The sequence below is a fragment of the Belonocnema kinseyi genome, chromosome 8 (assembly GCF_010883055.1).
Source record: "Belonocnema kinseyi isolate 2016_QV_RU_SX_M_011 chromosome 8, B_treatae_v1, whole genome shotgun sequence".
Taxonomy (NCBI): Eukaryota; Metazoa; Arthropoda; class Insecta; order Hymenoptera; family Cynipidae; genus Belonocnema; species Belonocnema kinseyi.
In genome coordinates, this window is record NC_046664.1 from 63,893,470 (window position 1) to 63,907,632 (window position 14,163).

Here is a 14,163-nt window from a genome sequence, read left to right on the forward strand (position 1 = left end):
GTTGAAAAATTAAATTATTCTAATTAAGGATTCATTGTTGTAGTTGAAAATTCATTCATCATTTAAGGTGATAATTCTTTTCTGAACAAAGTTTGAAAAATTATCTTTTTTATTGAAAGTTCGTCTTTTTTAGTAGAAATAAATCATCTTCGTTAAAAATACAATTATTCTAATTAAAAATTTATCATTTTAGATAAAAATTCATTATTTTAGTTGCAAATTGTGTATCTAAAATTTAACTGTTTCAATTGTATATTTCATCATTTTAGTCAAAAATTTAACTATCTTGTTGAAAAGGCAATAATTTTACATGTAAAATTAAGAATTCGAAACATTTTAAATTGAATTTACTATCATACCCACATTAATTTTACCTCAATAGGCACTGAATTTCAAATGTAAAAAGGTAATATAAAAATTTGTTTAAACTATTATTCACATTCATGGACTGTAGCGTATTAAATTTAACATATTAATTGACTTTCTAGAAACTTAGAAAAAAACCTTGCTTATTAATAAACTCGCAAAACTATATACATATACCGAGTCGATTGTTTTAAAAACGAGAAATATTTTAATGGCTCCGTACTAATAAAAATGTTTGTAGTAAAAACTTGAAATACCTGAAAAAACCTGTAATTTTCAGGGAATTTTTTTCCAGAATTTGTGTAGACACCTCGTTAGAACTTTGATTTCTAAAATACTCATTTTCGATAAATATAAAACAAGCAGAAACTTTTTCGTAATAGTATGTAGATAAACATTTTCAATTCGTCAAAATTTAAAGTTTTAAAATATAACAATGATTTGATCATTAAAACATTCAAAGTCGCAGAATTAAAAAGATTTCTTTTAATTCAAATTATTTTACATTGGCAATCTAACTACGTACATATTTTAACAATTCCAGGTATTATTTGACTAATGATATAATCTTTGCAAAATGTTTTGCATTAATTTATTTTGTAGAAAAGTTCCATCTTATATTAATGTAACATATTCACAGAATTTTCAGACGTCTGCAGTAATATTATGAGGTACATGGCTGCAATTATTAATAATTACATTTTCATTATTAGTGTTTTTCCCACTCATTCATTCGTACTAGACTGACCTACTCATTTCAATGGAAGATTGAAATGTTGAGAGAACCCTAAAATCAAAATATTCGCACAAGCATTCATGAAAATACGGAGGAAAAAAATATTAATTATTTTTATACAGGTATCCGTCGCACGTTCGTAAGGAAACGTGAGTGAGAAATAGGTATTTCTCAGAAGGTACGTGTTCGAATTTTCCGTTTCACGGTTCTTATATTTCCCATCGATTGAGGTGTTTTTCATAGGGACGTGGCATTTTCCCTTCAAAAACGAATTGCAAAATTTGGGTAGCCAATCCTCGTCACGTGCTCGATGTTGGTAAATTCGCAATGATGGATCTGGCTTCCTGGACTTCCCTCCGTTGATAACCACTGCGTCCTGAAAAATTAAAAAGCGATGTAAGTTGTAATTTTAAAATATTATGTTCTTTGCGCATTTAACTTTAAACGGAGAGACCCTCCTACAATCGATAATGAATCTACAATTGATAATAATTATTTAAAAATACTAATCTATATAAAATAATCCATTTATCTAATTAATTATTAAGACTCTATACTTGTTCAAAAATTAAAATTATAATTAAATATTTTATCTACATTTATGCTTTCAACTAAAGATTATTTACTGCAGATTCATTATCTACTGTAGTATGGTCTCCCCAATATGGGTTACACGAATAATAGCCTTTTTTCGTTACCGTTAGGAATTAGACCAACTTTAGTTTGTATGAAATTTAGTAAACACGTAGAAGTGTTAACAAAAAAATCTTTTAAAATTTCTTGTTTTGAAAGTTATAGGAGCCTAAATTACATTAGAAACTGTAATACAAAATGCTGGAGTTTTGAATTCGTAGGAAATTTTTCGAATAATAATAGTTTATTCATTCCGCCTGAAAACTTAGCTAAATGAAGTTACCCTAATTCTTATCCGTATTTTAATTTCGATTTAATTTTATTTTGTGATAATTTTGAATTTATTTCGTTTATTTCTTCAATCTTTTTGTACTTTTGCAAAAATTTTCAATATTGCAATAATATTCATTTTAAAGCTTTGATTAAAAAAAGTTAATTTGTTTTTTATGCCATATTTGAAGTATTCATAAACGATATACTTCACATTTTTTTAATAATACTCAAATTAGGTCTAGGCATTAAAAAAGTGTGATTTTGAACTTTTCAAACGCTACCCCACATATTTTTTCGTTTTGGTGAAAGAATAATGGCATGAACTCTTTACTTAAAGAAAAATCTAAAAATGAATCTTCTTAGCTTTCAATTTTTAAAAGATAAAAATTTAAGGCTGAAAAATCCTCACATCTGTTTAAAGTGTTTTTTAAATAATTCAGGAATAAGCCCTAAATTTTAATAAAAATTTTATTAAAACTTTGAAGATATTGTCGAGCTTCGAATATAAGAATCTGTAATTTCATTGCAGTTAATGGTCTGAAATGGCATCTAAATATTTTCTTACTGGAATTTAAAAATTTTATACCATGCGACATACAAAAATCTTGAATTATAAATAAAATTCGTATTTTTTACAGTTTAAAGATTCCTATAGTACATTAAAATGTATTTTACCTATCATTTTATATCAGGTCTTATTTTTAGAAATAAAAAATCCAATAAAGTCGATAAGAAAAATGTATAAAAACGCAGAATTGCACTTAAATTGATCTTAATTGTCTAGCTCACATATTTTTCAGGGAAATGGCAGGTATAAATACATTTTCAAGTAAAAAAATGTGTATTTTTGGTGTATTTTGAAATTGAAGATTTTGTTCGGTCACCCGACATAAATATTTGAAATTATTTATTCCTTATGAAGAATATTCTCTTTATGGCTTATATCTTAGGAGAAATTCTGTACATATTATTCTAGGAAGAACAGTTTATGAGTCATTTAAGACCATTATTGTAATGAAATTACAAATTTTCGTAATGTAGGCCCAATGATAAATCTAGATTTTTTTATTTTGTTTCAAAAAATTCAGGAATTATTTCTCCATAAATAAAAAATACTTTTTTAGAGATGAAAGAATTTTCCAACGATACATTTAGAAAAATTAAAAACTAAGAAAATTTATTTTCAGACCTAAAATGGCATATCAAAAACTTCAAACAATTTTTTTAAATAAAAGAAAATTTATGGCAGTATTTTTGCAAAAAAAGGAAGAAATTTAGGGAGTAGCGCTTGTAGAATTAAAAAACACATATTTTTCCACTCTACTGGACATGTCATGTATATCCCACTTTATTATTACATTTTTTCATTTTATTAAGAAAAATAATTTTGATAGTTGTTAATTTTATAGTGAAATTGTATTTTCGAAATATAATTCATCGCCTGAATAACATTTTCCAATAAATAAAAAAATTACCGAAAAATGAGCCATCATTGGTTAAAATAATATAATTTTTTTTAATTTGGTAAGAAGTGATACGAAAAAAATTAGTAAAAAATATAATTTAATATACATACAATTTTCATATACTTTGATTTTCTTTATAATAAACAATATTTTCTCTGTAAATAGGTGCAATTATTAGTAAAATTTTAATTTTTACAATTATAATGTTTATCCATAGAACTGCCCTTTCTATTGAAAATCGATTTATTTCGTTTTTCTTTTCAAACGCGCAAATATTTCAATAAATATATTATCTTCAAATATAAAACAATACGTAATTTATGACTAAAGGATTACTTGTTCACAGAAGAATTAAAAAAGATATTTAAAAAATATTCAGGCATGTTTTGAAATTTATGTATCCAGAAAGGATTAAGATGCTTTCAATTCGAAAAATTTCAATTTGACATTTACTAAAATTAATTTGTGTTTCGGATATGAAATGTTGTTCAATTCCACTGTTCCTTTCAATATTCTAAAAAAGTGTAAAATATCTTCCCTTTTTAACATCGCAATGTCTGAAGAAAAATGTGATTCCAGTATTAGTTTGAAACGTTCTAATGTAGAAACTTCTTCAAATTTTGCTCTATTATAAGAATTTCAAGCAAATTTTTTCCTAAATAATTGTAAATTTTAGCCCCCATTCCTTGAGCAAGCAATATCGACACCTAATCCAAGGACACAAAATTGCTTTAATGATTCGAGACCCAAATATTCATGACATCGAAGTTTATCGTGGGCTGCTTTGAGGATGTTTGCCCTCTGGCCAATTGGCCATCGAAACTGCCACTCAACACAACAATGACGATTAGCTTTTGTATTATTATTAGCGTCTAATCAGATCGAGAAGATATTGATCTTCATACAAAACTTCCTAACTTTAATCTTGAAATTAGATTTACTTTTCTTCCGCGAATCTTCCTAGCATTATTTGCTGATTGAGTAACTGTGGATTGCTTTTTCTACTTTCAGTGATTTCTTAATCGTCCGCAAATTTGATACTCTTATCTCTTTGTTTATTTTCATGTCTAAGGAGGCGAGGCCTTTCTTTTTATACTTGATGAAATCAGCTCACGTGCTTTTCTTACCTTGATAGATAGGCAATATCTCAAAATAACTTGATTGCAGACTGCTTCCTTTCTGGTGAGAAGCCAGGAAATATTGTTTTCGGCCTCGACCGATTTGTCGCGATCTTCGAATGATAGCATTCATTGTCAAATTCTTTGTTGTTCATTACCGGTCTGATGGTCAAATTCTAAAGTTTGTTTGTTTTCGATTGAGTCGATTGGATTTTCACTCGATTTGAATCTTGGTATGTTCATTAGACGTCGAATTTAATCTGGATTAGAAGCCTTTCATCAAATAATGATTGATGATTTAATGGAGAAATGAAAAATGAAGTCATCAGAGATATAATTTTTCCGCAAATGCGCGTCATCATTCGAATGAGTTAACAAGAGGGATTTCAAAGTTTTTGTTCATTTTTTAAAAAGTTTTTTTAGAATTTTTTTAAAGACGAGTGAGCAGAGTTGTCATAGGTCAGGGAAAACTTGAAAATCAAGAAAAGTTAGGGATTAAAAAAAAGTCGGAGAATTTCTGTAATAGGTACTTCAAACATCTATGTTTATTAAATATTCTATTGTACATATCTTACAAGATTAAAAGTCTGGGCTTTAAATAATTGTGGTCGGAAAAAATAAAAAATGGAAAGGGAAAAGTTTGGGATTTTGAACATGAAGTTTTGTGACCACCCTGATATAATATTCTTGCCAGTAATTTATTTGTCTATTGTATTTCTTTTTCTTCTTTGGCGGCTTTTTGCTCCTAAGGATTATATTTTCAGTTAAAACTTTTATTACTTGGTAGAAAATTGAAGAATTCTGCTAATAATTCATCCTTTTTGGAAAAAGATACAAGTGTTTTGTTGAAAAATCACCCATTAAGGTAGAAAATTAAATTTTTGTTAAATATTAATGTTTTGGTGTTGAATATTCAACCTTCTTTAGTTAAGGATACAACTATTTTTTGAAAAATCATCATTTTTGGTAAAGTTCAACTGTTTTTCATTGCAGATCCAGATTTTTTTGGTTGAAAATTGAACTACTTGGTTGAAGGTTGAATCACTTTGGTAAAAATTATTCCTTTTTTGAATATTAGTAAATTGAAAATTTACATAAACTAGTTAGATATTCCTCATATTGTGTTATTTAAAAATTAATCTCTTTGGCTGAAAGTTTAACTATCTTGGTTGAAAATTGATATTTTTAAATTTTAAATTAAAATACTTGGGTAAAAGTTGAAATACTTTATTAAAAAATTATTTTTTCGGTTGGTCCTTTATCTCTGGTTAAAAATATAACCATTTTGTTGCGAATTCGTTTTTCAAAATTTTAAATTGATTTTCCGGTTGAAAGTGTATGTCTTTTGATGAAAAGTTAATCTTCTTGTTTCAAAATTTCCCCTTTAGTTGTGAAAAATATACCTGTTTGGTTGAACATTAACTCTTATGTTGAAAGTTCATATTTTTAGATTGGAAATTTACCTGTTTTACAGAAAATTCGTCTTTTGCCTTAAAATTTGACTGTAAAATTCATAACTTGAGTTGAAAATGTATCTCTTTTTTTGATGAAAATTGGATTATTTCGTTGAAATTTTGTTTAAATAAATTATCTTTATTAAAAATTTACTGTTTCTAATTTTAGTTAAAGACATCTTGGTTGAAAATTAATCTTTTTCGTTTTAAAATTCATCTGTTTTGGTAGAAATTTCATTGTTTTGAGAGTTAAAAATGCCATTAAAATGTTATATGTTGATCATTCATCTGTGCAATTTGAAAGCTTAAATATTTGGTTACAGATTCAACTGTTTTGTTATATATTTATTCATTTGGTTTAAAATTTTAATATTTGGTTGAAAATTGAATTATTTTGTTCCAAATTCAAATATATTTGGAAAGAAAATTCGTACATTTGTAATGAAAATGTATATTTTTTTAGTGGAAATCCAACTGTTTTTATCTGTAGTGTAATTTTTTGAATCATCAAACTCAATTTAATCTTTTTTGTCGGTAAATCCGATCATTTGTTTGAAATTCTTCTTTTCTAGGTTGAAAATTCGACAATTTGGTTAAAAATTAAACTATTTATTTTAAAATTTAACTGTTTGGTAGAAAATTAACTTTTTTGTTGGTACTCATATTTGGTGTTTCAAAACTTTTGTATCTGAAAATTTAACTATTCCATTTTCGGTTGAAAACTTATCTTTTTTAGTTGAAAATTCTTCTTTTGGTAGGAAATTAATTTTCTTGTTGTAAAATCCACATTTGAAAGTTCAAAATTCAGCTCTTTGGTTAAAAATTCAACTATTTTGTTGAAAGTTTAGTTATATTATTAAAAAATCAACGATTTTGTTAAAGTTAAATTTTTTAAGGAAAATTGGACTGTTTGATTGAAAACTTGTTCTTTTGGTTTAAATGTTCACATTGATGGTAGAAAAGTAATCTTTCTTGGTTGAAAATGAACTTTTTTGTTGAAAATTCAACTTTCTGAATTCAAAATTCAATTAATTGGTTAAAAATTCAACTGTTTTTGGTTGAATTATAATCTTATTTGAAAATATATCTTTTTCTGTTTCAACTATTTTTGTTTCGTTTTGAATCTTTTTTGTTTGAAAATTCGACTTTTTGAATAGAAAATCTATCTGTTATGGTAGAAAAGATATATTTCTTGGTTAAAGTACACAAATAAATTAAAATAAAAAATTGGTCAGGGAAAAGTCAGGGAATGTCGAAAATGAAGTTATCCGGCCTCTCGGGTAAGTAGAATTTCCCCCCTGAATATTGACCTGCCGATTTTGAATCCGATTTCCCATTTCGCTTTTTAAATCAGATTTCTCTTGATTGATCTGAAAAGGGAAGAATGGCGAGATGACGAGGAAAAATTCGAGGTGCAAGGCGTCACGTCTTCGCAGATATTTGTTATTTGGCGATGACTCGTGTGCGGTGAATATGAGAATAGCAGGAGCAAGGAGGTGATGCCTGCGCTGCTGGCCCATTACTTCATTAAATTATTATTAAAGCCAGTCTTGAACCTAATGGTACGTATGTACCTACTCACCAATTTGCTACTGAGGTCACGGGCTTTTAATGGCCGTCGAGTACAAACCATCGTCCGAGAACCGTGTCGGACCGATTGTGTCGACGATTATGACGCGTTTAGTGAACTTTACTTCCAAAAGGCTGACGAAACAACGGCAATCGACTATTATCTACTCTACGTTCTTTACCATGCTAAAGAATCGCCAGTTGAGGAAAAACTTGAAAGTTAATCAAGATTATTCTACTGAGCGAAACACTCGGGAAAACGCGTTTAAATCTGCAAGATATACACATACTTTGGAATGCACGTGGGGAATTGTAGATTCAATTCTTCAAGCCTTTAATGAAGACGAAAGTGTTGTAATAATCAGTATGACAAAAAAGTATCCAAACTTTACTTGTAAAAGAGGAAATAACTGCTATCAAGATGGCCTTGATTTTTTTTGGCGATATTTAATCTACCCAAATAAGTTCTACGCAGTTAAAGCCCTCGCATGTTTATTTTATTGGAAATTTTTCACAATTAAATATAAAAAGTAAAACTCTACATAATGTAGAAAATGGCATTTTGCGAATCTAGGTAAACACTAGATAGAGTTAATTTTATTAGGGGAACGTACACACTTCGGAATTTTTTTGAATTCATACTCCTCTCAGTAATAGGTGATTAGCCAAAATTATAATATGTAAAGTAACAAGATGCGCTTTTCAGTAATTTTGGAGAAAAACTACTTTTGACAAATCCACGGACGTTATATGGACCGCGAAGCGAGTCTTTCAACTCTCAATCAAATCAGGAATTTGACCAAATTAATTGGAATTCAATGATATTCACCGAAATTTAATTGAACACAACAAAATTAAACGGTATTTTATGTAATTCAACGAAATTCAACCACAATGAAGAGAGTTTGACGGAATTCATGAGGTAAACAAAATTTAATTAATTACATTAGATACATTAATTCCATGGAATTGCAGAAAACTCACTCGAATTCAATGAAATAGAATTCAATGAATTTTAACAGAATACAATCAAGTAAAATGAAATTCAACGATATTAAAAGATGATTTCATTTTAGCTATACTAAATTTAATTAAATGTAAATTATACTAAATAGTTTCAAATGAATTAACTTACAAGGGGAACCTACACCCTTCAGAATTTTATTTTGATTTAGACTCCTCCTAGTAACAGGTATTTAACAAACTTGTAATATGCTACAGTAATAAGATGCATTTTCCAGCCATTTGAGAAAAACTATTTTTTTTTTTAATCCACGCACGTTACGTGGACCGCGATGTAAGAGTCTTTCAACTGCCGAGTTAGTAACCGCACAGTCCTGGGTCGAATACTGCTACTGGCATTTTCCCCATTTTTTCATTCATTTTTTTTCAAATTGCGATTGACTATCTATTAAATTTATTTTAATCGAGACAAAATATTCATTAAGTTGAACATTTATATATTACTTATTATTATTTTGACACAAAATAAAAATAAAATATATAAAGCGAATAATAAGGTAAAAATATATATTCAAATTTAAATAAATAGCAAAATAAAATAATATACAATTAGCATTAGCATTTCAGTTTGATTGAAAAATTTAATAGTCAATAATATCAATAAAAAATGAATGATTCGAATAATAAAGCATGGACACAAAATTTCGGCAGCAGGAATAAAATCCGGACTTTTCGGTTACAAACTTGGAACGCCTCCACCTGATTCAACCAGGAGTTGAAAGATTCTTGTTTCATGTAAAATTTTACGATGTACGATTTAATTTTTTACGGGTTTACAAGATTTTTGTGAAGTTTAACGGTATGGGATTTAATTTTAAGCAATTTAAATCAAATAAGTGTGTAATTTTAGTGTTTTTCTGTGTCGAATTTATTCGTGTAAATAGTTTCTTTTTATCTTAAATTTTTTACAAGATTTGAAAAGTAATTGATTCATTTAATTCGGTAGAAATATGGATTGCCATTTGACCGACTATCTGTGTGTAATTAAATGATTTTTTTATTTGATTTAAAAGTAGGTAAAACGTATCGAATGGAGAAAAATTGCAAGTAGATTAATTTAAATTAAGTAATTTCCCCTGTATTATTTATATTGAAGGGTAACGTATACGGGTAAATTAATTAATTTTCCTTTTCTAACCTTTTTTAAAGTTCACATTTAAAAAATTGAAATTAAAATAACAAAACGACGAATGTTTGTTGCAAATTTTGTTTTTAAGTGAACTTATCAGAAGCTTCGTAGGTTTGATACCTATTGACAATATATGAATGGAAAATATTATCATTATATTAGAATAAAAGTTTAATTTTAATTCATTCAATTTGTATGCTCTTTTCGTACCATCACAATTTAAAATGATCAACATTTTGAGCATTTCAAATTAAAATTGAATGAAAGTTATAGTTACTTGTTACCTGCAATTTGTTAAAATTAAAGTTTCGTCAATATAGACTTCGATAACTTTGAATAATAATTCCAAATATTCTATTGTGCAAAATTATATCTGCTCAATTCGAAATAGTTTAATTTTAAGTTTTGATTTTCAATTTTTCAATTCGAACTCTTATCTTTTGAATTAGCCTGGATTACAATTTGAATGATTCCAACTTTTTAAAACCTAAATATAAGCTTTCGAAAATTAGATGCTTCCAATTGTATGATTAAATCTTGCAATTACACATATTAAATTTACACTTTTAATTAGAACTGTAGTTGGTATTTTATTATTATTAGTTTATATATATTTGATTATTATGAGGAAGTTGTATGAAAATTAATAACTTACATTTGTTCAACAAGTGATTCTGGTCCTTGCATTTTTCCGACTATCGTCCCCTTTTTAGTGTTTTTCACCCAGCCACAAATTCCCAGTTGTTGACAGAGATCTCTGACATATTTTGGAAAATAGCAACCTGCAGAAAATTAAAAAAAAAACTGTTAATTTAAAAAGTCACATCTATCAATTAGTTTTAAAATTTACCAATTCAGTATCATACTGCTATACTGAATATCTCGATATCTGTTTTTTTAAACATTAATAAAAACTTATTTATTCTAATTTTTCTCTGGACGTGTAATTAATCCTTTTAGTTCCACTCCATTTTCCACTAACATGTATACTCGTTTCTTGTCTACATTCATCCCTCTCACTCTTTCTTCTTCTATACCTGCTACATAACAATCCCCCTTTTATAACATTCCCATTAAAATGAGAAGGTATTAGTTTTATGGTATTTTTTAAAAATATTCTCCTCATCCCTCCCCTCTCCATATCTCCTTTGACCATTTTTGCAATTCTGTCTCTCCATATTTTTACACCTTATTTGAGATATCATCCCCCCACCCCCTTAAACACTTTCTTATTTGTCAATCTTCTCATCGTTTTCTTTATTGTCTTCCTTATAATATCCCTCTCTTCATGTCCTTTCTCATCTTCTCTACAATTATTACTCATCCTGCTTTTAAGCCAGCCAAACACGTACATAAACTACTCTGCCTTTTTTAAATTTCTATCACTTTATTGACTCTTTTCCTCCTCTTTCTTCCCTTGTTCACTTACATCTGTACATCAATGCGAGGTGGGAAAAGAATAAAAGAGTTACACTTTAAGAAGGAAGAAAATATATTTCTTATAGGGAAAGAAGTGTAAAATTAGACTTAGTGAAAGTGAACGGAAAGGAGAAAACAAATGATAAAGAAGTGAAGAAAAAAGATAGTGAAAACGGGTCAAGGAAATGAAGTTGGTGGAAAAATGCTGAAAGATATAAACTATGGGTAGAAAAGGAATTATGAAGTTTCAATGTGAGAAGAAGGAAAACAAATATTTTGTACGAAAAGAAGTAAAAGTTAGGGATAGTGGAAATAGCAGAAAGAAAAAAATACATTGTGGAGAAGATATCGCATGAAGATATAAAGGGTTGATTGCATTAATATTCAAGGCAAAGTTTTGGCGGAGATTCTGGATGGGAGGAAGAGGTTTGGAAGTGCATGTGGGAAGTTTATACGAGAGGAAAAGTACAGTTAGATAGAGAAATTCTCCGCCTATGAATAGGAAAATTGAGGTTTAAAGAAGATTTCCAAAGGAGAACAAAACCTTTTGGTAGGTAGAGAACAGTATAGAGAATGTCAGGATACAAAAAGGGAAGGGATGTTGGTACAATCTTACCGGAAAGAGGTAAAGCGGGGATAAACAAGGAACGGAGAACTTATAGTAAAGAAAGAAAAAACACAAATTTTTTTGCAAGAGAAAATGTATAGAATTAGGAGCAATGAAAATAACATAAAGGAAGAAAATAAATGATGAAGTTGGAGTGAAGAATTAAAGGAGTTTTTGTCTATATATTTTAAAATAAAGGTCTAGATGAGAATGGACGGAGAAGGATAGCCAGATTTCGAATAAGAAATTAAGTAAGGAAAGTACATATTGGAAGAACGTGAGAGAAAAGTATGTCGAAATTAAAAGTGGGGGGTAAATATTTGGAAGTATGTATGGACTTGTTGCATGAGCTGAAGTTCGATAGTTGATGAAAGAACATCATTAGAATTTTAGGGATAAAAGAATTAGAGGAGTTCTCACCTAGGAATGGGAAATCTAGGTTTAAAGATGATTGACGAAGGTAGATAAAACTTGTTGATATTTAGGGGATAGTATAGAGATAGTCAGAATACATAGAGGGCAGGGAGTTGCAACAGAAATATTTGCATAGGGAAAGAGGTGTGGAATTAAGGAAGGAAGGGAATAGGTTATGAAGAAGTGGATAGGAAAAAACGATAGAAAAGTTTAGCAAGATTCAGATTTAAAAATGAATTAAGGAAGGGTATTGTGAAAAAGATGAGAAAAGGGAATGTCGAGACTTGGTTGGGAGGATCCGTTTTGATCCGTTTTTACCTCTGTCTATCTCTCTTCTATTCACGTCAATACATTTTTTTATTTACAAATAACGCTATACTTGGTGATTTAACTTCTGTTACGAGAAGTAAATTAGACTCTGCACTCACAACCCGTTTGACCTTCAAACGGAACATGACCTGCTTCCTCAATCCTCACTTTCGTTGACCTATTGCGATGAGGGTCATCTCGCGAAACTCACCCTGGACCTTTCCGAATACTTCAAACTCGACGGATAGGACAGGTTCATTGCGAAGAGGGTCGCACGCCATCCTCTAGATTCGTCACGACTTTTTCTGTCGTATTATGTCGTAAATTATAGTGATTAAAATTGAAAAAAAAACTTTAGTCGCTCGAAGAGTCAGTAAAACCTGTCGTATTTAAGCTTGATTTGTGTTAACACAACACCTTTGCAACGACACGATTTGCGAACTGATTTTCTTTTGTACGACGTTTCGCATCGCGACGCTTCAATGCCTCAAATAGATCCCCCACTCGCGGTCACAGGGCCAACAGGCCATTGGCGATCGATTGAAGATCGATCGCGAAAATCTTTAAAGTGCATCTTCCCTTGAGATTGTTATTCCATTCACTCAATTTATTTCATTCATTTCTATCGAGACATTATCGAATTCAAAGGATACTATTCAAATACTCGATAAATTCCAATTCAAGTTTATTTGGGATCGAAAATAAATTACGGCGAATCCTTAATTTTTTTAAATTTTATTTATAAATTTTATTATATTCAGGTTAGGAATAAATTATAGACAAAACTGCTTTGAATGCGAAAGCTTTCAATTTAAAATTTAAAATTCGAGTGTTTCCATAGAGTTTGAAAAAATTAGATTTCACAGAAGTGTACATTTGAAACCCATCGACACAATGTTTTAACATTGGAATGGTTTCCAATTAAAAAAATTCGTATTTAAAAATTCTATATTTTAACATTTCTAATTTCCAAACTTTTAATCACTTAAAAAATGACTGAATCTAAATAATGCTTAATCTTTCCATTGAAAATTCTCAGTTACGTAATATTGATATTTTCGATATTTTAGTAATGAAACTAAAGGTTAAAGAATTATCGACTTCAAATGACTTTAAGAGGTAAAATATAATAGCGTGAAAATTTCATTATAAAAGTTTTGTTTTTGAAAAATTATATTTCAAATAAAAAATCTTAGCTCTGCTGTTAATTCTGATGTCTAACTGGCAAACGTACTATAATGTGTCTGACTATGCGAAACTTGTTCTACTTCCTGGATTTCATTGAACCTATAGCATAAATTTACGGATCTCATCTGGACCTCATGATGAATCTAAAATTCCATAATCTGGTAAAACTTGTAAAATTTGTTTGATCAATTTAAATTTCCTAATTTTGTGCGCATTCAATTATTATCAATTGTTCCTTGATTATGAATGCGGCTTAAGTTTTCACATTGTTAAATTCTAAATGCCTCAAAGCTTTGTTTATTTATTTATTTTTTTATTCAAAATTGTTCACTTTCTTACGCTTTCAAGTTGCAATTATTATTCTATTTTTAACATTTAATTTTTAAATTGTTGTGATTTGAAAGACAATTTTAATTTAATTTCAAAATCACTACCTTAAAATGTATGCATTTTAAATTG

General features: G+C 28.7%; 1 protein-coding gene across 2 annotated transcripts; it reads right to left on the minus strand.

Annotated features, from left to right (window-relative positions):
* Positions 1-837: 837 nt before the first annotated feature.
* LOC117178938 (acylphosphatase-2-like) lies at positions 838-12,971 on the minus strand. Of its 2 annotated transcripts, none has more exons than XM_033370512.1 (3): positions 12,728-12,971; positions 10,423-10,549; positions 838-1,478 (listed from the first exon to the last, which is right to left on the minus strand). In XM_033370512.1, exons 1-3 carry the CDS (start codon positions 12,795-12,797, stop codon positions 1,364-1,366), a joined length of 312 nt encoding a protein of 103 aa, XP_033226403.1. In that variant the 5' UTR covers positions 12,798-12,971; the 3' UTR covers positions 838-1,363. The 2 variants fall into 2 exon arrangements, with proteins under 2 accessions (XP_033226403.1, XP_033226404.1); XM_033370513.1 differs by lacking the exon at positions 12,728-12,971 and adding an exon at positions 11,197-11,309.
* Positions 12,972-14,163: the final 1,192 nt, after the last annotated feature.